The sequence below is a fragment of the Zootoca vivipara genome, chromosome 8 (genome assembly GCF_965207765.1).
Source record: "Zootoca vivipara chromosome 8, rZooViv2.hap1.1, whole genome shotgun sequence".
NCBI classification, from domain to species: domain Eukaryota; kingdom Metazoa; phylum Chordata; class Lepidosauria; order Squamata; family Lacertidae; genus Zootoca; species Zootoca vivipara.
Window position 1 is genome coordinate 86,909,675 of NC_142591.1, and position 27,476 is coordinate 86,937,150.

Below are 27,476 nucleotides of genomic sequence, written 5' to 3' on the forward strand. Positions count from 1 at the left end.
AGCTCATACCAAAATAAAAACTTTGTTGGTCTTTAAGGTGCTACTGAAGGAATTCTTTTATTTTGCTTCGACTCAGACCAACACGGCTACCTACCTGTAACTAGGGTTTTTAAGGTCACCCCAAAGCACAACCACCACCTGCTCGCCTGTGAATGTACCTGGCTATTAGGGTCTTCCTCGGAGGCCCTACTAGAGATTCCCCACAAAGTTGCCCAGGATTTCAGGCAGGGAATAGTCACAGCCTGCCTGGAGATTCCAGATTCTACTTGGGTCTTTCCTCTGGGGCCCTTGGCAAAAGCCTTCATCTGCCCAGGCCTTTTGTGATCTGGGCTTGCCAGCCTGGCAGCAGCAGCAGTGCTAAAGATAAAAATCTCTCACCACCCCAGAATTTCGGCTCACTCTGCATGGCTCTAAGGCGCCGACTAAAGGTGCACCTTAAAGGTGGGGGTGATGCTTTCTGTATTTTTAAATGAAAAGCAAGGCAGATTTGGAATCAACCCTTTTGAATGTGAGAGGAAAGCTCTGGAGGACTCCCAGGGCAGAGGAGCACTTCAGGAATATATTATTGTCGCAGGTATGAAGAAACGATTGCCAGAAATCAGGGTAATCCACTTGGTCATGTCAACAAGGTACGGTTCTGTGGGTCCTTTAGCCCCCGCCCCGCACCCACCCACCCACCCTTTTGTCAACACAGATTTTTTGAAAATATGCTTTAATCACTTTTTGTATGAGACAGATACATTCTGCAAACTCTTAAAAAGTTGCTGGGTTGTCAAAACATGGGAATGACCACAGACAGCCAAGAACAGACTTGGCTAAAAAGAGAGCTGGGCAGCAGCAGTCGGCAACACAACCACCTATGCAGGGAGCAGGGGGGCTGTGGAATTGGAGCAACACCCCCCCCCATGGGTCGCTGCTCCCCTGCTGCGAGGACGGATCCTGGGAAGGGGACGGAAGAGAACTGAGGCAGCTCTAGGGGCAGAAACTGCCACGAACCAGAACGAGCCCCCCCCCCAGGAGAAAAAAAACAGCTTCCAATCACCCGTGCCACCACAGGCGGTAGTACCAAGACTGGCCGCAGGAGCCCCCGCCAGCCAGCATTCCTTATTCCCATAAGGCCTTGGGCTCAAGGCCGGCAAAAGGGGACGCTGTTCCCCTTTCGCTACAGAAGAGCTGCCGGTAGCCAGAAGCTAGGACGGAACTGAATGCCCAAAGCCTTCAGGCTGGACGGAAGAGACCCCCCCCTCCCAGTGAGGGAGTCCTTTAAAGCGCCCTGAAGGTCAGCACCAAGAGGAGGGAGCCAGGGGGGCCATCCAGGCTCTGGGCAAAGCTCAGACCCCCCCAACTCCCAGCCACACCCTTGGGCACAGCAGGGTTCGAACCGTATCCCCATTGGACAGGGGACCACCTTCCTCTTCCTCCATCATTGAGCCACGGCAGGATTCACCTGGAAAATTCCCAGCCCAGGTACCCGGCCCCAAGCGCCAATCCTGCTCGGGACACAGCCTGAGAAGGCGGCCCCCACTGACAGTTATTGCATTGATCCAAACTTCGGACTCAAAAAACGAGTACCTGACGAGCAGCCGTTAAAAACAGACACACACACAGAGAGAGAGAAAGATCACACAAGGCAACTTTCCAGGGCAAAGACGACGGCAGCAACATCTCTGCCCATGCTGGTTCTGCGGAGAGTGGTGGGGTGCCCAGGAAACGGCAGGAAGAGGCCGGGCTGCTCTGCCCTCGCCAGGTGTCCTCCTGCTGATGGGAAGGAAGAAGGGGGCATTGCCAGGGTCACTGGCTTCCCTCGTAGTTGAGCACGTAGTAGTCGTGGACATACATGAGGACGGCAATGGGCTGCCCAATGATCAAGGAGATCCACACGGCCGCATTCCCATAGTTGCCCCGAAGGAACCGTCCCACAAACCAGGCCAGAGGAATCTGGGGGAGGAAAGATGGGTGAGGGAGCTGGGTCTTTTTAGCCCAGGGAAGAGGCGACTGAGAAGGGACACGACAGCCATCTTCAGATATCTCAAGGGCTGTCCCGTGGAAGGTGGAGCAAGCTTGTTTTCTCCTGCTCTGGAGGGTAGGACTCGAACCCATGGCTTCACGTCAAAAGAAAGGAGATTCCGACTAAACATCAGGAATAACTTTCCGATTGTAAGAGCTGTTTGACAGTGGAACCGTCTCCCTCAGAAGGTGATGGACTCTCCTCCCTTGGAAGTTTTTAAGCAGAGGTTGGGTGGCCATCTGTCATGAATGCTTGAACTGAGATTCCTGCACTGCAGGGGGTTGGACTGGATGACCCTTGGGATCCCATCCAACTCTACAGCTCTGTGGTTCTATGATTCTCCACCCTAGGGCCAAAGTGCAGATCCTCCCCCCAAGGCTCACAGGAAAGAAGACAAAACTCTCTGGTGGGGGGGGGGGTAGCAACAGCAGCATCCTGGAGTCTGACCCTCACCCCCTTTGCCAAGACACCACATACCAGGAGCTCTGGCAAGGCTGAGCTGGTGGCAAGTGGCCTTTGGCAAGCCACTCATGCAAAAGGCAGGCAAGCACCCGATCCTTACCTGAGCCATCATCCCCATGAACGCCCAGGGCCGGAACATCTTCAACGGCACGCTCACCAGGTACTGGGTGGGGACAGAAACCCACAAAGACATCAGTCCAGAGGGGAGAGGGCACAAAGCAAGCTTGGCTGGCAACCGCGGCTGCCACCCTCTGAAGCCCGGGCGTCTCCCCTCGATTCCAGTCCCTCCAGAGGAAACAGAATGAAGGGCGCTCTCTTGCCTCCCGAGCTTTCAGGTGTGAGCCCATGGAATGACCCACACTGGGCCAGGGAAGCAAGTCAAGGGAGTGACTTGCCCACTCCACATTCAGGAGGTTGAGCCACTTCTCCCTGTTCAAACCTTATGCTGAGAAGGGAAGGGAATACACTATCGGCCCCCCCCCCGCCCCTTGTCTGCTTTCAGAGAGGACGGTCCTTCACCACCCCTTGAAAGATGGTCATCCATCATTCTTCAGAGGAAGAGGAGGAGCCACAATGTCCCTCAGCAACGTCTAACCTGCTCAAATACACATTGGCATTTGTCTCCAAATTCCTCCAAAAGATGCAGTGCAACTTAGGGAGTTTTCAGGTGGGTTCTTAGAGCTGAGAACTATGTTTATACCTCTGCCCAACACACACATTTTTGCTCCTCCAGGAGAGAGCTCTGCCTGCTGCCGTGTCAGCCTGGACTGGGAAGCTCAGTTTCAGGTGGCCCAGACACCCCCCCCCTCAATCAGATGCTGCTTTCCTCTCTCACACCCTTGCAGAGAAAGGCTGGCTGAGCACCAGCAAGGATGCTTTTTGGTACAAAATCCACAGCCTTTCAGAAGAGGGTTGAGATTGCAAGCCAGTAAAGGGGCGGGGAGAGAAGTCCCTTTGGGCTCTCCTGTCGACACTCACGCACTTGAATTTGTGGAGCAGGTACTAACCTCGTGGAAGAAAGCAGAAGCAAAGAAGACGCCCGTCTGAGCCACCCATTTGCCAGCCCCCTTCTTCATCAGGGGCTTGTAGAAATGCCTAAAATGCAAAGGAGAGAGAGAACTTAAGAAGAGCTTGCTGGATCTGACCGTGGAGGCCGAGCAGAGCCACTGTGGCTACGAGCCGTTGATAGAAATATTAAGAGAGAAGGCTTTTGTAAAGCCATCTAAGTTGGTGGCCACAGCTGCCTCCTGTGGAAGTGAGTTCCACAGTTTAAATATGTGCTGCATGAAGGAGGATTCCCTTTTTTTATCTGTCCCGAATCCCCCAGCATCCAGCTTCCTTGGGTGCCCATGAGATGTTATGAGAGAGGAAGAAAAGCTTTCCCCCCCCCCATCCACTCTCTCCATGCCACGCATAATTCTATAAACTTCCATCACATTGCCTCTTAGGTAGCCTTTAAACTAAAAAAAGTCCCAAACACAAAGAGAAAGAGAGAGAGAGAGAGAGAGAGAGAGAGAGAGAGAGAGAGAGAGAGAGAGAGAGAGAGAGAGAGAGAGATTGCCACATTGCCTCCAGGAAATGGATGGAGACAGCAGCCTTTGTGGGGAAAGGGCCTCAAGTCCTTGGGGTGCAGATCCGCTTGTAGAGATCACGGCTCCCACATTCCCTGCTAGCCCTCCTTTGCTCCAGAAGTGCTGTCTACACGGGTCGCCCAGGCGCCATCAAGCCCGCCTGCAAGCGAGGCCTACAAGAGGAGCAGTCCAGCTCAGGAAGGGGGGGCAGCGGAGAAGGGATTGGGGGGGTGATGCGCCCCCCCTCCAAGGCTGATGCAGAGGCCTCTGGCACAGAAGAACAGGTGGATGTTCCTGGGCACCTTTTGAGTTGTGCTGGCTGGGGACTGTCCCTCTGGGGAAAGGGCTCTGAGACGATGAAGAGCCCGGCTTGACTTCAAGAGCTTCTGCGCTGTGCTCTTAAGAGAAAGGGGTGGAGGAAGGGGGGGTGAGGTGGGAGACCTTCTTTGGAGGTCTTTAAACGGAGGCTTGACAGGCATATGTCAAGAATGCTTGGATGGTGTTTCCTGCTTGGCAGGGGGCTGGACTGGATGGCCCTTGTGGTCTCTTCCAACTCTACGATTCTTTGTTGGGGCAGCACCTGGTCCTTCCATCAGCCCACAAGGTTTTCACTTCTGCGGGGGAATTACTGCAACCCAGAAGGGAATCCCAAATGGACTATGAGTAGAATTAGCCCGCCCATCCCTCACTGAGAGCTACAGCCCCCCCCCCTCGACCCCAGGATTGTCACAACTCAGCCTAGGCGTACCTCAAGCACCATTTGTGGACCGGGATATTCCAGTTCTGCCAAAAATATGTCACGGTTTCCGAATTCCTGAAGGGAGAAAAGGGGCATGTGTTGCTGCTGTGCGTCAACCAACCCTACAACCCCCAACATCAAGAGAAACCCTTAACAGAACAAAATAGGTTTCCCCTCTCTCTTTCGGACAGGGGAACCAATTCCTGCAGGGTCAAATGTGAGCGGTCTGGCTGTGCACAGGATTCAGTCACTGAGTTTCACCAACGAAGGCTGAGCCCAGCCAGCGGCATCCCTGTCTGACGCTGTGAAGGCTCTTCCTACAACTCAAATGTGTGCACCTGCCTCCTTCGTCATCATCCTAAGGGATCCACCCACCGCTCCCCCACACCTGTTAGGGCTGGGGGGGAACCCTCCCATGGTGAGGAAGTCTCCAAAACCCAAGCCCTGGCTGTTCTGCAGGGTCCTCTGAATGCCCAAAGCAGATCTTTTGAGTGCCATTTACAGTTTTTTTTAAAAAAAATTATTACAGCCACCTGCCACTCTTTCTGCGGTCCTAGGGCAGGTTATAACAATTCGAGACTCAGCTTAAAAACCTGTTTTTTATTTAAGAACACAAGTCACAAAACACACACGCCCTCCCTGCAGAGCTGACTCACCACCAGTCCCTGTAGAACTCCCGGTCTCCAAACTGCATGATTTCCGCAATGACATTCAGGCTGGAGTGGAAGAACCAGTAGAAGAAGATGAGCCAGATCAGGTGGTTGGGGACCTGTCGGGGACAGCAAGGCAGAAGGCAGCATTGGCGTGTTCGGCTTCCCTCTACAGGAGAAATGGCCCTTGAAGGAGGAGGTCTAGCCAGGAACTGACTCTCTGCCGAGATGGTGGCAGAGAGCAGCCATTGCCCTGCCACCATCCCCCTGCCCTGGGCAAGCATTTCTTCAATGCAGCAGCAGCAGCCAGCAAGAAGCCCTGAGTGGGGTGGACCTTTTGCCCTGATACAGGATCAGACCTTTCCCTTCACAGCCCTTTCCCATAAGAGACGGCTCTCTCAAGACACCAGCTACCTGTAGAGCAGCCTTTGCCAAGCCAACACCCTCCCAGGTGCCCTAGACTACAACAACTCTCACCCCCTTGGCTGTTTGATGCTGGGAGGGATTGGAACCGTAGTCCAAAGGACCTGGACAGCCCCCAGTTAAAGGCTGCCGTGGGCAAGACCAAAGATTCCACCTCAACATTAGGAAGAACTTCCTGACAGCAAGAGCTGTTCGACAGTGGAATTTGCTGCCAAGGAGTGTGGTGGAGTCTCCTCCTTTGGAGGTCTTTAAGCAGAGGCTTGACAGCCATCTGTCAAGAATGCTTTGATGGTGTCTCCTGCTTGGCAGGGGGTTGGACTGGATGGCCCTCGTGGTCTCTTCCAACTCTAGGATTCTATGATTCTCTGCAGAGCTTGTGACTCGCCTCGCGGGATCCAACCCCAGAGGCCTGCTCCCACCCCCACCCTCTGTGCCCCCGAAGCCCGGGTTGTGGTACGTACAGCTAGTTTCAGGAGGCGCTCAATGATCCTGGAATAGTCCATGTCCTGCAAACGAGAGAGATCAAATTCAGGGCAAGCAGCCATGGCAACATGCTTCCATCCCATGCGGTAAGGAGCTAGTCATCCTCCCCCTCTCCTGGCCACTGTCAGCTGCCCTCCAAAATTGGCTTAGGAAGCTGCTGGACCCTAACAACTGGGCTCCATTCTACCTGCAAGATAGCCTTACCCCAGATATGCACCCCTTGAACCACTTCAACCTGTGGAACTGGCACTGCTACAGGTGCTGCAGGACACCTGTTCCACGTTTATAAGAACTCCTTTGCTAAGCGTGGCAGCACCTACACCTGCTTGTAAAATATGGACCACTTATAAACGCCCTCCCCAACTCCTCAGAAGATTCCATCCACGGAGTCTCTGGAAAAAATGACACATCACTCTGGAAAACAGGTGAACTAACGCCAGTGTACTGGAAGAAGCAAAGATCGCCAGTGTTGAAGCAATGATTCTTCAACATCAACTTCGTTGGACTGGTCATGTTGTGCGGATGCCTGATGATCGTCTTCCAAAGCAACTACTCTATTCTAAACTTAAAAATGGAAAGCGTAATGCTGGTGGTCAACAAAAGAGGTTTAAAGACTGTCTCAAGGCAAATCTTTAAAAATGTAGTACTGTATAAACACCGACAACTGGGTAACACTGGCCTGCGAATGCTCCAGTTGGACAACAGCCTTTACCAAAGGTGTCATGGGCTTTGAAGACACTTGAACTCAGGACGCAAGGGAGAAACGTGCTAAGAGGAAGGCACGCTTGGCAAATCCACACCGGGATCAACTCCCACTGGGAAACCAATGTCCCCACTGTGGAAGGACGTGTGGATCCAGAATTGCCCTCCACAGTCACTTACGGACTCACTTTTAAGACTGCGTTACTGGAAGACAATCTTACTCTGCTACGAGGGACCGCCAAACACGACGACAACAACCTGGAACTCCCTGCCTAGTGACATCAGACAGACACCTTCCCTATGCTCCTTGTGGCGTCTGCATTGTTTAGGCAAGCCTCTCCGGATGTTCAGGAAGTCGATGTGGGTTTTAATTCTTTTCTAGCCTATGATTATTTTCGCTTTTTGAAAGTCTTAAATTGCTAATTTTTCCTTACATATTTTTGCAAACTGCTAGGAGGTTTAGCTTTGTTCCGTTTGCAAATGAAGCGGTGTGTAAATTCTATGAAATAAAAATGATGTGCCCAGGCCTGGCAGGAAGGGAGAGGCGAGCAAGATTCAGTTGCTGAATGTCATTGACCCATCCGGGGTGTGGATGGCAGAAAGCACCAAGCCCCTGTGTCTTCTTGGGGGGTGGGCAGTCCAGGCAGCTCTCTTGTGGGACGCTGGCAACCGAACACACATTGCAGACCCCTCCTCTAGTTGCAGGTGCTGAGCACTTAAGAGGCCACCAAGCCAGCCATAGGCTAAGCTGTGCTTTTTTAAAAACTCAGAATCAGAGGCGCACCCTTCCCCCAAGGCGTGTCATTTCTCCCTCCCCACTTTTCCCATTGCAGCTCTAAGGGCACGTTGTGGGCCAGTCCTGCTTTCTTTGGGGGGGGGTGTCTGCAAGCAGTTCCCCAGCACCAAGGTGGAGTAATGTGTCCAGTTCTGGGCACCACAGTTCAAGAAGGATACTGACAAGCTGGAACGTGTCCAGAAGAGGGCAACCAAAATGGTCAAAGGCTTGGAAACAATGCCTTATGAGGAACGGCTTAGGGAGCTGGGTATGTTTAGCCTGGAGAAGAGAAGGTTAAGGGGTGATATGATAGCCATGTTCAAATTATAAAAGGATGTCATATAGAAGAGGGTGAAAGATTGTTTTCTGCTGCTCCAGAGAAGCGGACACGGAGCAATGGATTCAAACTACAAGAAAGAAGATTCCATCTAAACATTAGGAAGAACTTCCTGACAGTAAGAGCTGTTCAGCAGTGGAATTTGCTACCAAGGAGTGTGGTGGAGTCTCCTTCTTTGGAGGTCTTTAAGCAGAGGCTTGACAGGCATATGTCAAGAATGCTTTGATGGTGTTTCCTGCTTGGCAGGGGGTTGGAATGGATGGCCCTTGTGGTCTCTTCCAACTCTATGATTCTAAGGGGGTACCCAGGTCACGGCTTACCCGGAAAGGCTTCATGGAATTCTGAATCGTTGGGACCATCCACTGCAACAAGCACACATTAAAATCAGGTTAATAGGTCCCGGGGGGGGTAAAGCCAGAGGTCATCTAGCCCAGCCCCATAAGATACAACCCAGCTTAGCCTCCTTGGTTTGAGGGGATGGTCTCTGGCCCTGTGGCACAGAAGTGCTCCCAAACCAGTATAGAAAACCACCCCCAAATCTGATCCCAGGGCAAGGCTGCCCCAACTCCTCCAGCTCCTGGGACCCAAAACATACCCCCAAACAATGGGAAGCCGTGAAAAGTCCCTGCTCTGACCCCTACCTGGACAGAAAGGTCTCAGAGCCTCTGAACAGACCCTTCTTCACTTCCTTCTCCCCTCTTGGACTCCCAGCACTCGCTGAAAATTTTTCCTTTTTATTCCAACAGGAATTTTAACCCAAGTCCGATCTTAGCTTTAGCCATTTTTTTTACTTTTACTGCACACCACTCGGGAGACAATTCCAGCGAAGCAGTATGTCAAATAGTGGTGCCTCGCTAGACAAATCTAATTCATTCCACGGGTCTTTTCTTATAACGAAAAATTCGTCTAGCGAATCCCATAGGAATGCATTGAATTTTTTTTGAATTTTTTTTTTGACCATGTTGTTGTTTAGTCGTTTAGTCGTGTCTGACTCTTTGTGACCCCATGGACCAGAGCACGCCAGGCACTCCTGTCTTCCACTGCCTCCCGCAGTTTGGTCAAACTCATGTTCGTAGCTTCGAGAACATAGGAACGCATTAACTGAATTTCAATGCATTCCTATGGGATTCGCTAGACGAATTTTTCAACGAATTCGTCTAGCGAGGCAACCTCCGCTCGAAAAATCCTTTCGTTAAGCGGAAATTTCGTTAAGCAGGGCATTCGTTAAGCGAGGCACCACTGTAAGTAATAACATAACAAGCTTCCATCTAGGCAGGTCAGCTTCAGCCCACATGCAGCACCCCTGCAGAACTGCCAAGTCAGGCAGGTGTTCAATGGGAGTGTTCCAGTACCTTCAAACGGTTTTAGCAGTTGAATCCGGGAATGTGGCAACCGTCTCTGCACCCCTTCCCGTCCTTGCGCCCCCCCATGTCTCCTGCAGCATCTCGTTTGCCCCCTCCTCACCTTCCACTCTGCACCAGACACTCCAGAAGGGGGCACAGGGCAGCTCCTGCCCACTTCTAGACTGGAAGCGGAGAGAGCCTGTGGCCTGCATTAGGCACCCTGCCAAGGGGGTGCTCTCTGGCCCCAGACCCTCTGCCATGCCCTTTGCTTCAAAGGTGCCAGCAGCAGGTAAAGAGCAAGCCCCACCTGCCCCCACTTACCTGTTGAATCAGCCCCACCATCAGCTGGAGGAAGAAGAGCTGGAAAAGGGGGGAGAAAAAAGGAGAGGCCAGGAGTGAGGGACCATCCACACGAGAACTCATGAATGTCCAAGGAAGCGGGAGGCTGGAAGGTTCAGGTCAGGTGCAGGAAAGTCCTTTTCTCTCGTTAATCATTGGAACTTACTCCTGCAGGAGGCGGGGACGGCCACCAAACTGGATGACTTTAAAAGCAGGATAGGACACATGGGTGGAAGAGGGAGACAGACGATGGCAGCTAGCCAGGAGGGGACAGTGGCATAATTTATTATTATTATTATTATTATTATTATTATTATTATTATTATTAATGTATACCCCGCCCATCTGGCTGGGTTTCTCCAGCCACTCTGGGCAGCTCCCAACAGAATATTAAAAGCACAATAAAACATCAAACATTAAAAAAACTTCCCTTAAACAGGGCTTCCCAAAACAGGGTGCTGCGCTCATGTTGTGCTTGCCGGTTTCCCATAATAAGCACCTGGTCGCTGACTAGATGAGCCATTAACCTGATCCAGCAGGGGTCTCTAGGTTCCTTTCGGCAGCTCCGCCAGCAGCTTAGGCAGGATGGGCCCTACACCCAGCCTCCAGGGCCAAAACTCTTCCCCACAACCTTGCAGGACCTTCCAAGACCCTGAGCCTTCCTTGCTAGAGGTTCCCACCCCCTCCCTACGGCCCCAACACCAAACTGGGTGCATTCCTGACCCATCCAATATTACAGGGGAGGCAGGCCGAGTCTTCTGGGTGTGTGCAACCTGCGCTAAATATTCAGCCACTGTCCCGGGACTGGCAGCTGGCTTCCCCCATGTTCTCGACTCAAAGGGAAGATTCCCCAAATTTGAAAGCATAACAGCCTTCATTGCCTTGCAAGGGGGGTGGGGAGGGGGCAAAGAGGACGGGTCGCCTCCAGACCCAGGGCAGGGGCCTCACCATCTCAGCCAGCCTGCGCAGCAGAAAGCGCTTGCGGACGCGAGGAGAGCGCGGGAAGTTCAGCTCATAGCACAAGGTCGGCGCGAAGAGGAAGTAGTAGAGGTCTGCCACGGAAAAGGGAGGAGAGAGGCTTTAAGGGCAGGGGCACCAAACAAGAGCTGCCCTCTCCCTTTGGGAAAAGGAGCGCAGCTCAGGCACAGAGGAAGCGAGCTGCATGCAGAAGACCCCGGGCCCCCACCCCCACCCCAACCCCCTGGCAGCATCTCACCAGGCAAGCAAGGCTGGGGGGGAGTTGGACGCCTGAAATCCTGGAGAGCCGTTGCTGCCGGTCAGTGCAGACAACACTGCCTTAGATGGGCGAATGGTCTGACTCTAAACAAGGCAGTTTCTCCTGTTCCCCAATGAGGGGGGTGGCGAGCAGAATAAACCTTTGACCTCGGAGCCACCACACTCCAGGGGAAGGCAAGTGAGCATCTCCCAGATGAAGGGGGGGATGTCGGGGGGGGGGTCAGCCCCAGGAGAGTCACTGCCAGACCCCCCAGCCCCGCCAGGATAGCCCTGCCAAAGAGCCACAGGGAACCGCCCGCCACGGACGTCTTGCCCGGCCACTTTACCTCTATAGGTCAGGTTTGCTGGGTAAGCCACGGCCCCCGAGGCCACGTTCCCATTGGCCTTCTGCGACCCGGCAGCTGGAACAGACAACAAAGGGCATCAGTCAGAGAACACAGGTCAGAGAACAGCAGTGTCGGAAGGAACCCCTAAGGTCATCTAGCCCAACCCCCCTGCAAGGTAGGAATCTTTGGCCCAACATGGGGCTTGAACCCACGACCCCGAGATTAAGAGTCTCCTGCTCTACCAACTGAGCTACCCACAGTCGTTGCCTTATTCCTGCATTGGGAGGAGGGGGTTGGACTAGATGACCCTTGGGGGCCCTCAGACCAAAAGTCAACTCAGACCATAAAGATGCACATAAAAGGACATTAGAATGGAAGAGGAGCCAGCTGGATGAGGCCAAAAGGGGCCCAATCAGTCCAGCATCTTCTGGCAGCGGCCAACTAGTTGCCCCAATGGGAAACTGGAACACAGGACCCGAGTCCCTCCTGTGGCTTCCAAAAGCTCGTATTAGGAGCCTTGTGGCCTCCAACAGAGGAGGAACAGCCTAGCCAGCCTGGCTTGTAGCCACGGATAGCCCTCTCCTCCTCCATGAATCTGTCCAGCCCTCTTTCAAAGCCATCCCAGTTGGCACTCGGGGGGGGGGGTCTCAGGTGCCCCTACCAGGCCTGGCTCCCCCCCGTCCCCCCGGAGTCAGGGCTCACCGGAGCGGGCTCGGGCAGCCTTGGCTCTCCTCTTCTCCCGGCACCACTTGTTGACGTCCTTGAAGGAGAAGAGCTTGAGGAAAAGGATGGTGTGGACCCCGAGAGCAAAGACGGCCCCAACTGCGGAGGGAGAAGAGAAGCGGGTGGGCGGGAGATGCGGCAAGCAGCCCCACATAATAATCTGCATTCCCTCTTGCATGCCCCAGAGGCGGGAAGGGGGTGAACCGGGCCTGACTCTCTGACCAGCGCCCATCAAGAAGAGGCAGCTCTTCTCAAAGGCTATTTTGGGGGGAGGCAGGTCAAGGTGACGTTGTGCGCCAGCATCTTCTGAGCAAGGAGGGGTCAGAAACCTCCCAGCTTCCGCCCCCCCCCCCTCTGCCTGGGCCACAAGCGGTAGGGCTGGGGAAATAGAGCAATACAGGGTCCCAAACCGGTTTCAAGCCCGTATTGCAATATCAGTTCCATCCTTTTTGACCTGCCAATATATCACGAATCATGACGTGTGTGTGTGTGGTATGCAAAAATCACGAGGTGGAGGAAATGGTGAAGCCAGGAAATGCCTCTCTGTAGCTCCAACCTTATTCCAGACATGTGGGAAAGCTGCTTTTCAAATCAAGGGCCACCTTCCCTTCAATGCAACCCCCTGGGGGCCAGATGTGAGTGGTGGGTGGAAGGGAGGGACCAGGCAAAAGGGGATGGAACGGCAAATGCAGATGCTGTTTCTGCACAAAAGAGAGAGGGAAGAAGCATACACCTCTCCTGAAACCGCCCCCCCCCCAGACCTGAGGCTTCCCAGCCCCAATCGAGGGGCCCTGCCACCCAGGAGCCCACAACAGAAAGCCACCTTTTCAGAGCAAGTGCACACGTCTTTGGGGGGGGGAGGGGCTGCGCACTCACCTGGTGTGATGGAGGTGACAGCAAGAGTCACCAGCGCAGGGAAGCATAAGATTGTCAGGAGGTTAACGGTGTGCAGGACGGCCCCAAGGTGCTCCGGAAAAGAGCCCTGCGGAAGGAAGGGGAACAGGGGCAATGCTCTATGGCCGCCTTAAGCGCTACCTGCCCACCCCTAAAAGGGGCCCCCCGCTATTGCTGTTATTATTATTTCAATTTAAATACCTCCCATTATGAAGAGATATCAGGGTGTTGCAAACCAGGACTCAAGGCGGCTTAAACAAATCAGTATGATGCAGATACAAAGCTAAAAACATTATCAGCTGTAACAGTCAAAAGGGGAATTAAACTCTAATAGGATTAAAACAGTATTTTAAAAATCTATTAAAATACTGGTAATAAAAAAAAAGAAGTGTGGTGGAGTATCCTTCTTTGGAGGTCTTTAAGCAGAGGCTTGACAGGCATATGTCAAGAATGCTTTGATGGTGTTTCCTGCTTAGCAGGGGGTTGGACTGGATGGCCCTTGTGGTCTCTTCCAACTCTATGATTCTATGAAACAGCACAGTACTATGACAAGCGCTTTCCTTAAAAAGAAGAACAGTCAGTTCCCAAAGGCCTGTTGGGACAACACAGTCTTCAACTGCCGGCAGGAGGACAACACGGAGGGAGCCGGTCTGGCTTCTCTAGGAAAGGACTTCCAAAGTTGTCTTGGAGGAGCCACCACCAAGAAGGCCCTCTCCTGCGCTCCCACCCAGCCTGCCCGTGAAGGTGGCAGGACTGAGAGAAGGGCCTCCCCCTGAAGATCTCAGAGCCCGGGCAGGTCCGTATGGCTGAACACGATCCTTCAGATAGCCCAAGCCTACGCCCTAAAAAGACCCCGTTTCGCAAGGGATCCCAGCCTGCCCCCCAAAAACACACTTACCACCGCCAGCCTCTTCTCGATGTGCAGAGCTGCCAGAGCAAACACATTGGCCACTGGGGGGGAAAGCAGACGTTGGCGGTCACTGCTGGGCGGTGCAGGCAACCGGGAACAAGGATTTGGGTCCCCGTCCTCAGCCAGCCCAGGAATTTGCAAGCCTGCAGGTTGGAGGGACCCTCAAGGCTCATCTAATCCAACCCCAGAAAAGTCACTCCCATCCATTCATCCCCCGCCACATCCAACCCCTTTTACTTCTCTCTCTCTCATGCACGCGCATTGCCTCACTCAAGAGCCCGGATCTGAACGGGGCAGAAGACTGGCAGCACCAGGGACCAAAAAGCGGCAGGACACGGAGGCCGCGAGGACTTTTGTAAGCAAGAAGCTCCTTAAGAGGTACAAGCGGTGGGAGCCAAGCGGAGACCCGTAGGCCGAGGACAGGCGTCCGCTGGGTCACGCAGAAGGATTCAAGAGATGTGCTGAGATCCCTCGACTCACCGATAATAAGGCACAGCGAAGGCCAGCTGTAGGGGTCTTTCAGGAACAGGGAGATGACCTGGATGGGGTCCACCAAGATGCCGTACCTGAGGAGGGAAGGGGCACATGGCGAGAGGCACTTTCTCCTCCCTCCCTCCCTCCGTCCCAGTCGGACAACCCAGGCCCAGGAAGGAGGAGAAGGAGCTGCAGCCCTTTCTCTGGACCCCGCAACCCCCCCCCAATTCCACACCCCTATGGGCTGCCTCCTTTGAGGACTTGCTTGATGCGGAAGGCGTTCTCCTGTCTGCTGGCTCCTCCATGACCTTTGGGAGAAGGGCAGGACGACGGGAGGCATGTTGGCTTCCCAGGAGGTGTTCTGGGCAGCCGAGCTGGGCTTTGACAAGGAGGCGCTCTCAGGATCAAGCCACGGGCGCAGCATCATTGCCGAGCCACAAGTGGCGCAGACACGAACCCCACAGATATGTTAAGTAAAACAGAAACATCTGCCCTCCTCCTTGCTGCTTCTGACAGCAACAAGGGACAGGTCCCCAAAGCAGGCCTAGGCAAACTCCGGCCCTCCAGATGTTTGGGACTACAATTCCCATCATCCCTGACCCCTGGGTCCTGTTAGCTAGGGGTGATGGGAACTGTAGTCCCAAACATCTGGAGGGCTGGAGTTTGCCTAGGCCTGCCCCAAAGGCAGCCTGTCACATCCACTCTGATCTGCTACGGCAGAATTGTAGCATCCCCAGGGGAGGTCTCTCCACTGCTGAGCGCAAGACTTACTTAAGGAGGTTCTCTAGGAAGAGGCGAGCGTTGCTCAAGACCTGGAAGACAGGGGGGACAGAAGTCAGCAGCAGCTCCTGCTGCAAATGCCAGCCCCCCTCCCTCCTTCCAATCCCAATCTCAAAAACCGGCCATAACTGTCTCTCGATATCCAGCAGGTGCCTTCACTGTAGAATTTCTGCTAAAACCCATGTGCTTAGAAATGCTGGAAGGAATTATAATCTGATTTAGCGTTTTAACTTCTTGCACGTTTTAATGTATTGCAATTCTCTTCCCCCCCCCCAATTTCTATGGCTTTATCTTTCTGTAAACTGCTTGGAGGTGCATAAATTTTGTGAAATAGCGATACAAATGAGAAGATGCAGTGCAATGGGAGGCTGGTCTCGGGCACCTGCCTCCCCCAGCACTAAAGAGGATGCTGCGGGACTGATCAGTTTGGGAGGGGCGCAACCGGGGGCAACTGAGCTACAATTCTGGCAACTGGTCAGGCAGCTTAGACTGAGAGCTGTTTGTAATAGTTTAATTTCTTGTAATATTTCTTTATTTCCAGGTTTTCATATTAATTTTTTTATTTCCTTCCTAACTCATTTACTATTTCCAATTTTTTACTTTCTTTCAGCTTCTTCAGATGGGCATTCTGTAGTATTAGGGAGCCCCTTAGGACTGCCCTGCTTCCGTCCCAGACCCCAGTCTCATCCACCCCTTGATTGAGGTCGAAGTCAAAATATTCTTTAATTATTATTTTTTACCTTCCTCTGCTATACACGAAAGCTCATACCAATGACAAACTTAGCTGGTCTCTAAGGTGCTACTGAAAGGATTTTTTATATTTTAATTCTATACTGTTTACTATTTCTTCGTTTAATCTCCACTCTGCAATGTGAGCTCACCACCTTATGGAAGTACTCCATGTTTTACTGTTTTTATATTTTGCTGGAAGCCGTCCAGAGTGCTTGGGGCAACCCGGCCAGAACAACAGGATACAATTAAATTAGTATTATCAGTATTTTGCTCTGGGTTGGGCGGCACGATGAGCCACGCTGTCTTGCCACACGCCATCCAGCCCCTGTAGGCAAGTTTCGCCCTGAGCAGTTGCCACAGAGGAGGAGGAGGACGAGCACAAGGAAGGAGACAGGAAGATAGCGAGGCTTGTTGCTAAACCACAAGCCTGCCTGCTTCCTCCTGCTTTCCCAATCGAGGGTGAGCAGGGTTAAGTCCCGGGAGCAAAGGTTGTGGGGAGCAAAGGTGGAAGGGACTCAGCAGGGCCCCCCCCCGGCCCTGCCTCTTTCAACACCACCCTCCTGCTGCGTTTTTGAGCTCGCCTCTCCTTCACTGGGGACAGACAGACAGACCGAGGGGAGCTTAATTAAAAGCTGGGCTGCCTTGGAGGAAGCAGGAAGCGTTTCTTCCAGCCAGCTCACCCACAACAAGGAGGGGGCATAGCAGGAGGGATCCGGCCCACAAGCCAGTTTCCCCTTAGGAAGTGTGCGGGTGTGTGGAGTGGTCCTTCAGCAAAGGGGGGCTTCAGGAAGAAGCTGGCTAGGGATGGGGGTGCACAGGCTGCAGTTCAAAGTGCGGGGCCTTTTCGGGACTGGCCCCTGACATTCTGGCTCCAGCTGAACCCAAAGCAGAAAGGTTTGGGGGTTGAAACTCGAAAGCCCCCTACACAAAGAGGGTAAAGGGGGGGGGAGAGAGAACAGGCCCTGAAAGCTAACTTTCCATAAACATCCCAGTCTGGAAGTTTTGCATTTCCTGGAGGCATCACATACAGTAGCTTCCTATCCTGGCAGGGCAGGGCAGCCTCAGAGTGGAGCCCAGTGGCTGGCGGGGCCAGAGAGCGCTCTGGAGTACATGCCAGCTGTTGCCATCGCCTCTCCTCGCCCGGGCAGCAGGAGCAGAGCCAACCAAGCACCAAGGCCGCCCCCCCCACCCAAGAGGGTTGCAGGAGGAGCATCAACGCAAAAGGACAGGCAGGCTGCCCGTCTTTCTTTCCAAGTCCTGCCTGCTCAGTTTCACAGACTAATTCCAGGCTTAGCCAATGCCTCTGTGCACCTTGGCTGGACCAGTTTCTGCTGGGCCTGCCCCTTACCCAGAGCGGCTGCGGCAACCCAGCCAGATGGGCAGGGCATAAATAATAAAATTTTGAGTATTATTAGAGGAACGTACTGGACCAGACTGCCCTGTTTCCATCGCAACCCCAAGTGCTCCAGGTAGCCCACAAAGTCAGCACGAAGGCAGAGACAGACATCCCTCAGGCATGTGCGTGTGTGTGTGCCCCAGCACCTCATATTCACAGGTATACTGCTCCTGAACTTGGAGGCTCTCTCTTCAGATGGATGGAGTACTCCTCCACTGACCTGATTGCTTTAAAGCTCAGCCCCCATGCTAGCCAAGAGTTGAGCAGCAGGACCAGATTGCTGGGCTATCGACACCACAATAGCCCTTCTGTACCCTGAAGGGGGGCCACAACGCCCTCCTTGCCCCTGGAGTATGTCCGTCTGCCTGGCTCCCAGCCAGGTCCTCTGCAGGGAGGGGATCTGAGTGCCTCTGTTGGGGGATTGGCAGCCGCCGCCGCCACCGGGAGGCTCAGGAGGGCAGAGGTGCAGCAAGAGACCTGGCACAGGGTGCCAAGCAGCCTCGAGGCAGGAGGGCGAGGGCAGAGGGGCAAACTCTTGCTACTCACCAGCATGACAACACACCAGTTCAATATACCCCGGTAGTTGCTGTAGCCACTGGCTGAGCTCAGCAGGGAATCCTGAAGTCTGTGGCATCTGGGAAGGAGGGAGGGATGGAGGAAGAAAGGAAGGAAGGAGAGGTTAGAGGAAGCAGGGACAGAAGCAGGCCGGCACTAGACACAGGCAGGGAGGTTAATTCACAGCCACATTCGCATCCTTAAAGCACACATGCCAGGCCCAAAACCACCTGCGGCATCTCCCCAGTGCTGACCGGGGCAGAAGGGCATTGGGAGCCAAAGCATCTGGGGGGCACCGGGATTTTTGCGGAGGGGGGGCTGCAAGGGCCACCAACTTGGGAGGGCTTCACGTAGGAGAGGCTGTGGACTCTCCTTCCTTGGAGGTTTTTCAACAGAGAGGGTGGGTGGCCACCTGTCATGGATGCTTCAGCCGAGATTCTTGCATTGCAGGCAGTTGCAATGTTCCAGAGCTGGGCGATATACCATATTGGCCCAAATATAAGCCGCACCCGAATATAAGCCGCACCCATAAAATTCAAGGTGGGGAAGAGAAAAAAAGACAACACCTGGATATAAGTCGCTCCCTTAAAATTCTACAGGCACTCATATCCATTCTGTTTTACCATACGTCTGTTTCAGCAGCGATATCATAAAAGCCCCTTTTCGTAAGGTCGCAAATTTAAGCCGCTCTTTAACTTTTCACGGTTGGAATTTGGGGGGGGGGGGCAAAGTGAGGCTTATATTCAGGCCAATACGTTATCATCCAGAAAATTGGTTTGAAGTCCATATCATGGCATTGGTTGCATCATTTTTGACCTGGCAATGTATCACAAATCATGGTGTGTGTGTGTGCGCAGAAATCACAAGGTGGAAAAATAAATCAATCAATAAATGCCTCTACAGAGCTCCATCCTTATTTCAGACATTGAGAGATATTGCTGGAAGCCATATCCTGGGGTTACCCAGTCAGGTGTGTAGCATATAAATAATAAATTTTAGTCGTATTATCATTATTTTATCAGTATATCACAATGCTTATAGCTGCTGATATAGCACAACGCTTGGAAACCAGGTATCGCCCAGCCCTCGTAATAATTTTAATTTATTATTTGTACCCCGCCCATCTGGCTGGGTTTCTCCAGCCACTCTGGGCGGCTTCCAACAGAGATTAAAAATACATTAAAACATCAGTCATTAAAAACTTCTCCAAACAGGGCTGCCCTAGTCCCTTCCAGCTCCGATTCTATGATTGGGCTCCATGAGAGAAGGGGGCTCTTGTGCTTGGATCCTGCCCGAGGATTTCCTGTGGGGGCACCTGGTTGGCCACAGTGAGTTCCGGATCCTGGACTTGGAAGGTCATTGGTTCTGATCTTAGAGATGTTTGGAAGTAGCAGTAATAGCACAGCGGAACCTCGTGTTACATGCCGCCGTCCTTGCGAACGCTTCGGGTTACACGCTCCGCCAACCCAGAAGTAGATGCCCCTTGTTGCAAACTTTGCCCCGGGATGCGAGCGGAAGTCGCACGCTGGCAGCGCGACAGGCACCATTAGCGATAGCATGCCTCATGTTACAAGCAGTTTCGGCTTAAGAATGGGCCTCTGGAATGAATTCAGTTCGTACCACTGTAATGGCTGCCCGGTACTCTTAAATCTGGCTTTCCTCCATTGCCACGCTGTAAAGAAAACCTAGCGCTACTTGTAGCCTGAGCTTCAGGTTATGAAACTGAAAAAGCGGCCTCCAGGCTGCCTTGCCTCCAGCATCTCTTGGGCAAGAGTCCTGAAGGTGAGCCCAGCATTGCTAATCCTTAAGCGCAGCGTGCCGGCTGGAGTCTGGTCTCATGTGTTGACCCACAGGCAGTCACAGGTCTCTGGAGTCAGCTTCCTCTGCCCCCACCCCAAATCTTTGCACACCAGAGACACCCGCAAGGTTTCTCAAGCAGCAGCAGCAGCACAAAATGTGCCAGGAAGCAGCGCCCATCACCAAATTCGCCAAGGGAAGTTGTCTTAAAGCCTATGCCCACCCATCTGGCAGAAAGAATGCCGTGTTAGTGGAAGAGAGGAGAGGGGAAGGCAACTTTGAAACCCCTACCTCCATCACACACCTCATTAAAAAGGGGGCATTGCTAGTTCCAAGTCTTGGTGCTGACCTTGAAAGCCCTAAACGGCCTCGGTCCAGTATACCTGAAGGAGCGTCTCCACCCCCATCGTTCTGCCCGGACACTGAGGTCCAGCGCCGAGGGCCTTCTGGCAGTTCCCTCCCTGTGAGAAGTGAGGTTATAGGGAACCAGGCAGAGGGCCTTCTCGGTAGTGGCACCCGCCCTGTGGAACGCCCTCCCATCAGATGTCAAGGAAATAAACAACTATCTGACTTTTCTGAAGGCAGCCCCACTTAGGGAAGTTTTTAATGTTTGATGCTTTATTGTATTTTTAGTATTTTGTTGGAAGTCACCCAGAATGACTGGGGAAACCAAGTCTGGTGGTTTGGTTTGGTAATAAATTATTATTATTATTATTATTGCCAGGAATGCCCTGGAGGGAGGTGTGGGGAAGTCGATTAACACAGAAGGATAATGAATATTGTGAAATGGATGTACCAATTTACAGTACAGTACTGTAAAGACGTAGATAAAATTAAAAGGAAGCCCCGATGTCATATAGAGGAGGGTGAAAGGTTGTTTTCTGCTGCTCCAGAGAAGCGGACACGGAGCAATGGATTCAAACTACAAGAAAGAAGATTCCACCTAAACATTAGGAAGAACTTCCTGACAGTAAGAGCTGTTTGACAATGGAATTTGCTGCCAAGGAGTGTAGTGGAGTCTCCTTGATTCTATGATTCTAAGACTTCACACCAGTAGCTGCTCAACAAGGCTTTGATTCCATAACCGTCCCTCCCACAAGGAACAGCTATGCTACCTCAGGCACACCCTCCTGCCAGGAATTACAGTTCAGGGGACAGGCGTCCAAGCAAACTCATCAGCCCAACAAATCGCCCTTCCCACGCTCCTCTCAGGCACACAATACAAGTAGTATTTAATTAAATTTAATTAGTACAAAGCCAATAATGTAATACAGATAACACCCAGGCATGTGGCATCCTCTTTTATCACTTCCCTGGGCATGTTGCCTCTGCGAAAGACTCTTGTGTTTGACCCACTCAGGAGGGTGACGGCAAAGAAGTCACCTCCATTCCTGAGAAATCTTTGTTCCGGCCACCTTCACGGGAGACTCAGGCTGCAGGGCTGGAGGACTCAAGGCAACCAGGTGGCGCAGCATTCAAGGCAACCCTTAGCCCAGCAAATCCCGGCTGTTGTGGTTCCCAGCAGGCAACCTACTCTTTCTTTACTAAAGATGCATTTACTCCCATGACCACCAAGGCCCCACAGCAGTCTGCGGCATGCAACTCCCGCCCCCACCCAGTTCCAAAACGCCCAAGACAAGGAGAACAAACCTGCTACGTCCCTTCTAAGGTGCAAAGGACCAGATTAGAAAGGTGATTTAGTACCGCCGTTGGTTCAGATTCCACCCCAAAACAAAAACATATTGGGTTAGGCATGTCCAAAGTCCATTTCGGGGGCCTAATTTGGCCCGCCGGTCGGTTTTATCCGGCCCCTGTTGCAGTTTAATTCCTGGGGTTAAATCCTTAAAAAAAAAGAAAAAGCTCAACTACTTCAATTCTTCAAAAAGTCAACAATTTTGGTTGGCCCTCACAGCCCTTCAATTAATCAAATCTGGCCCTCTTTGGAAAAAGTTTGGACACCACTGTATTGGGTGCATGCGGCAAGAGGGAGGGATTCTTCTTCCACCTTCCCCAGCCCAACAGTCTTCCATCCCCTCCACAAATCTGAGCCATTTCCCCCACTTGACCCCAGGGTGTTTCTTAATCCCAGGAATTAAGCCCCAAGCGAGCAAGGACATGTTTCTGCAGCATCCATCACAGGCCTTAATCTGTTTGGATAAGCCTTTTATCTCGATCTCTTGGCCAGCCACCCACAGGGTACATTCCACCAAGAAAGGGAACTGACCTAGCAGGAGAAAGCCACGTTCTCCTAGGCAAGCTTGCACTTTTCCTTCCCTCACAGGATGTGATTTAGCTATGGGAAGCTTCACAAAGACAAGAGGTGACATGACGGACATTTATAAAATTATGCATGGCCTGCAATAGGGCTGGGCGATATCTGGTTTTCAACAACATGATATATCACCAGCTAAACACTGCGAGATACTGTTGTTGTTGTTTAGTCGTTTAGTCGTGTCCGACTCTTCGTGACCCCATGGATCAGAGCACGCCAGGCACTCCTGTCTTGCACTGCCTCCCGTAGTTTGGTCAAACTCATGTTCGTAGCTTCGAGAACACTGTCCAACCATCTCGTCCTCTGTCGTCCCCTTCTCCTAGTGCCCTCCATCTTTCCCAACATCAGCATCTTTTCCAAGGATTGTTCTCTTCTCATGAGGTGGCCAAAGTATTGGAGCCTCAGCTTCACGATCTGTCCTTCCAGTGAGCACTCAGGGCTGATTTCCCTCAGAATGGAGAGGTTTGATCTTCTAGCAGTCCATGGGACTCTCAAGAGTCTCCTCCAGCACCATAATTCAAAAGCATCAATTCTTCGGCGACCAGCCTTCTTTATGGTCCAGCTCTCACTTCCATACATCACTACTGGGAAAACCATAGCCTTAACTATACGGACCTTTGTAGGCAAGGCGATATACTGTACCGATATCTAAAATAAGGATGGAGCTATACTGAGGCCTGGGCTGGCTTCAGAGTTTCCCCTGCATTGTGATTTTTGCCGGCGCCTGCTCCTAGATTCCCTGCCAGGGGAGAGATGAGCCGAGGTAACAGGGACTGCAAGAATGTATAGAAGCATTGGCTTGCTTCATGGTTTTCCCCACACACACACACTCTTGTGATATGTCACCAAGTCAAAAATTATGAAACCGAAAACATGATTTGGACTTCAACCCGGCATTGGGCATTGTGTCGATATATTGCTGAGGCCCAGTATGAAGAAATTGGACAGAGAAACGTTTCATGTGATGCAGTTAAACTCTGGAACTCCCTTACGCAGGAGGCAGGAGTGGCTATAATTATTATTATTATTATTATTTATACTCCGCCCATCTGGCTGGGTTTCCCCAGCCACTCTGGGCGGCTTCCAACCGAATATTAAAAACAGTACAGCATCAAACATCAAAAATTTCCCTAAACAGGGCTGCCTTCAGGTGTCTTCTAAACGTCAGATAGTTGTTTATTTCCTTGACATCTGATGGGAGGGCGTTCCACAGGGCGGGTGCCACTACCGAAAAGGCCCTCTGTCTGGTTCCCTGCAACTTGGCTTCTCGCAACGAGGGAACCGCCAGAAGGCCCTCGGTGCTGGACCTCAGTGTCCGGGCTGAATGATGGGGGTAGAGATGCTCCTTCAGGTATAGTGGACCGAGGCCGTTTAGGGCTTTCAAGGTCAGTACCAACACTTTGAATTGTGCTCGGAAACATATTGGGAGCCTGTGTAGATTTCTCAGGACCGGTGTTATGTGGTCCCAGCGGCCACTCCCAGTCACTAGTCTAGCTGCCGCATTCTGGATTAATTGCAGCTTCTGGGTCACCTTCAAAGGTAGCCCCACGTAGAGCGCATTGCAGTAGTCCAAGCGGGAGATAACCAGAGCATGCACCACTCTGGCGAGACAGTCCGCGGGCAGGTAGGGTCTCAGCCTGCGTACCAGATGGAGCTGGTAGACAGCCGCCCTGGACACAGAATTAACCTGTGCCTCCATGGACAGCTGTGCACCTGGTCCTTCAGGGGCACAGTGACCCCATTCAGGACCAGGGAGTCCTCCACACCTGCCCGCCTCCTGTCCCCCCAAAACAGTACTTCTGTCTTGTCAGGATTCAACCTCAATCCGTTAGCCGCCATCCATCCTCCAACCGTCTCCAGACACTCACACAGGACCTTCACCGCCTTCACTGGTTCTGATTTAAAAGAAAGGTAGAGCTGGGTGTCATCCGCATACTGATGAACACCCAGCCCAAACCCCCTGATGATCTCTCCCAGCAGCTTCATATAGATATTAAAAAGCATGGGGGAGAGAACAGAACCCTGAGGCACCCCACAAGTGAGAGCACAGGGGTCTGAACACTCATCCCCCACCACCACTTTCTGAATGCGGCCCAGGAGGAAGGAGCGGAACCACTGTATGACAGTGCCCCCAGCTCCCAACCCCTCTAGATGGTCCAGAAGGATGTTATGGTCGATGGTGTCAAAAGCCGCTGAGAGATCCAGCAGAACCTGGAAACAGCTCTCACCTTTGTCCCTAGCCCGCTGGAGATCATCGACCAGCGCGACCAAGGCAGTTTCAGTCCCATGATGAGGCCTGAATCCTGACTGGAAGGGATCCAAGTGGTCCGCTTCTTCCAGGCGTGCCTGGAGTTGTTCAGCAACCACCCGCTCAATCGCCTTGCCCAAGAATGGTAGATTTTAAAAGATAGGGAGGATTCATGGAGGATTAGAGGGCTATGGATGGCTGTGGGAATGTCTAGGAAGGTAGTAAAGGATACTTGACTGCTCTACCTATACATCCCTCATTGCTCCTGGCCATGATGGCAATGTTTCTGGATACCAGTTCCTGGAAACCACAGGAGAGAAGAGAGGGCTCTTGTGTTCAAATCCTGCTTGCAGGCTTCCAATTAGGGCATCCAGTTGGCCACTGTGACAACAGGAGGCTGGCCTAGATGGGCCCCCAATGGCTTGACCTAGCAGGTTCTCCTTATGGATCACAGCTCGTTCCAAACACCACTTCAAGGTTATGGAAGCTGCCCACAAGTGATCCCTTCATAAAAGCAGACCAGCGTAGATCGGTGTCTCAATGATTGCCCCCCCACACACACACACGGCAGCTTAGACGAAGTTCTCCAAGGGCCGAAATATTAGGGGGGACCTGGTGTTCTATTCACCTGCTCATTTTTCAAGTTCATGCTCCTGTGCTGCTGGTCCCCAAAAAAGCTCATGATGAGTCACTAGAAATAGTATTAAAAACCCAGATCTCTCAAAATACCACCTTCTGCTTTTGGGAGCTGTGCTGCTGGAAGTGCAACACAGAGCCCAAGAGCCTAGCAAGGAGGGGGGCTGAGTTCAACCCCCCCCCAAAAAAACCCCGCCAGACAACAGAGCGTTTCTGGGTCAGCCATGCTCAGCGGCAGCTCAGCTCAGATTCCTTGTGCCCTTTGAGAAGAGAGGCAGGAGCCCAGCCGCCTGCTGCTACCTGAATCGAAGAGCTTCTCCTCTCCTACCCCCCCCCCAAATAGTCCTTGCTCCTTCGGCTTTGCAGCAGCCACACCGTTTGGCGCTCTTTGGATCAGGCCACTGAGCCCCAGGGACACCAGGAGGCACAAAAGCCGTTCCTGCCCAAGGGTCGCCTTCAGCATCCCTTCAGAAGTGCAACCTTCAGAAGAGAAGGTTAAGGGGTGATATGATAGCCATGTTCAAATATATGAAAGGATGTCATATGGAGGAGGGAGAAAGATTCAATGGATTCAAACTACAAGAAAGAAGATTCCACCTAAACATTAGGAAGAACTTCCTGACAGTAAGAGCTGTTCGGCAGTGGAATTTGCTACCAAGGAGTGTGGTGGAGTCTCCTTCTTTGGAGGTCTTTAAGCAGAGGCTTGACAGGCATATGTCAGGAATGCTTAGATGGTGTTTCCTGCTTGGCAGGGGGTTGGACTGGATGGCCCTTGTGGTCTCTTCCAACTCTATGATTCTATGATCTGCAGGGGAAGGCAGAGACCCCCTCCGTGGGTAAAGGCCTTTGCCCAAGTCCTTGCAAGGCTGCTGCCAGTGTGGAGGCCTTACAGGGCTAGAGGGACAAACGGTCCACAATCCCAGGCTGGGAGTGGAAGAGGAAGACTCATTTGTGGGCTCAGCTGTGGGCTCCCGAGGAATCCTGATGCCCCAAGCTGCTGCTTATCTGCCAGAGGTGGGGAGCCAGGTCTCCTTCCAAGGCAGCTTTTGGCAAGCAGGGGAGTGAGGCACCTAATCCAGACCAAGAATCTCTGCTCCACCCTAGCACAGAGGCCCAGGCAAGGAGACCAAGGCGTTCCCATTTCAATTAAACAGGGCTGGCAAACGGGATAGAGGGGGCCCTCCACTTCTGTTTGCAAAACAGGCGAGGCACAAGCTGGTGAGACCTGCTGCCAGGTATCCCTTGTCCAGATTCTCAGACAGGTAGAGCTACCAGTGAGGTGACTCAAAGACAGGCAGGATCCCAAGCCAGTTTACCCGAAACAATGCTGTTTGGCAGGGAACAGACTCTCACCAAAGGTGGTGGAATCTCCTGCCTTGGGGGTTTTTTACGCAAGTCGGTCCTCCAGATGTTTCGAGGCTAAAATTCCCATCATCTGTGACCACTGGTCCTGCTAGCTAGCGATCATGGGAGTTGTAGGCCAAAAACATCTGAGGGGCTCAGGTTGAGGAAGCCTGTCCTAGACCGAGTCTGCATCCTTTGTACCCCATTCCAGGCCCGTCAGGTGCAGCGCCCCAGAGGCAGCCCTCCTCCGCAAGCTTTTCCAACAGGCACCTGAAGCTGCTGAGAGGCGATCCGGAGATTTGGGGTGAAGGACAGTCAATATACAGGTGCCACCTAAAACCGCTTGCTCTTTCCATCCAGTTCCAGTGAAGGAGCAGAAGTGCTGGATCAGCACAAAGGACTGGATGTGTAATGACACACATTCCAGAGAAAACAGAAGTACCTGGGCAGGTAGTCCAAGACAACAGTATTCAGATGCTAAATGGGTTTTTGCTCCACCTGCAGAACAGGTAAGCTCTCTGATCCACCTCTGTTGATGGATGCTCACGTTGCTTCGGAGTTTTCCAGCTGCTCTGGCTGCAACCTCACCCAGATAGATGTTCTGGACTGACGTTAGCCCTGGCCAGCCTGATGCCCCCTCCAGGTGTTGGTGTTTCAGACCGTGGCTCACATCAGCCCCAGCCAGCAAAGCTAGGAGTCGGGTCCCAAAGCAAGATGGAAGGGGCAGCCCTGTCACCTTTGGGTGAAGGAAGGGGGGAGAGAAAGAGACACACTTCTCCAGCCACAAGCCCTCCATGGCCCAAGGGCACCTGGCTCCCCCGCCCATCTTCACAGGGGAACAGGAATCACAGAATCATAGAGTTGGAAGAGACCACAGGGGCCATCCAGTCCAACCCCCTGCCAAGCAGGAAACACCATCAAAGCATTCCTGACATATGCCTGTCAAGCCTCTGCTTAAAGACCTCCAAAGAAGGAGACTCCATCACACTCCTTGGCAGCAAATTCCACTGTCGAACAGCTCTTACTGTCAGGAAGTTCTTCCTAATGTTGAGGTGGAATCTTCTTTCTTGTAGTTTGAAATCCATTGCTCCGTGTCTGCTTCTCTGGAGCAGCAGAAAACAATCTTTCTCCCTCCTCCATATGACATCCTTTCATATATTTGAACATGGCTATCATATTCAACCCTTAACCTTCTCTTATCCAGGCTAAACATACCCAGCTCCCTAAGCCGTTCCTCATAAGGCATCGTTTCCAGGCCTTTGACCATTTTGGTTGCCCTCTTCTGGACACGTTCCAGCTTGTCAGTATCCTTCTTGAACTG

General features: G+C 52.5%; 1 protein-coding gene across 1 annotated transcript in view; it reads right to left on the reverse strand.

The window, feature by feature from the left end:
• Positions 1–695: 695 nt before the first annotated feature.
• The window catches only part of DGAT1 (diacylglycerol O-acyltransferase 1), a 28,770-nt gene continuing 1,989 nt past the window's right edge, over positions 696–27,476 (reverse strand). The window contains exons 2-17 of the mRNA XM_035124467.3: positions 17,850–17,937; positions 15,167–15,207; positions 14,402–14,487; positions 13,910–13,962; positions 12,994–13,099; positions 12,097–12,216; positions 11,395–11,469; positions 10,781–10,884; positions 9,815–9,853; positions 8,471–8,512; positions 6,315–6,359; positions 5,437–5,549; positions 4,790–4,855; positions 3,478–3,565; positions 2,571–2,633; positions 696–1,938 (exon numbers count right to left, since the gene is read on the reverse strand). Of these exons, the coding sequence (XP_034980358.2) occupies positions 1,792–1,938; positions 2,571–2,633; positions 3,478–3,565; positions 4,790–4,855; positions 5,437–5,549; positions 6,315–6,359; positions 8,471–8,512; positions 9,815–9,853; positions 10,781–10,884; positions 11,395–11,469; positions 12,097–12,216; positions 12,994–13,099; positions 13,910–13,962; positions 14,402–14,487; positions 15,167–15,207; positions 17,850–17,937 (1,276 nt within the window). The 3' untranslated portion in view covers positions 696–1,791. The remainder of the gene's footprint in view (positions 1,939–2,570; positions 2,634–3,477; positions 3,566–4,789; positions 4,856–5,436; positions 5,550–6,314; positions 6,360–8,470; positions 8,513–9,814; positions 9,854–10,780; positions 10,885–11,394; positions 11,470–12,096; positions 12,217–12,993; positions 13,100–13,909; positions 13,963–14,401; positions 14,488–15,166; positions 15,208–17,849; positions 17,938–27,476) is intronic.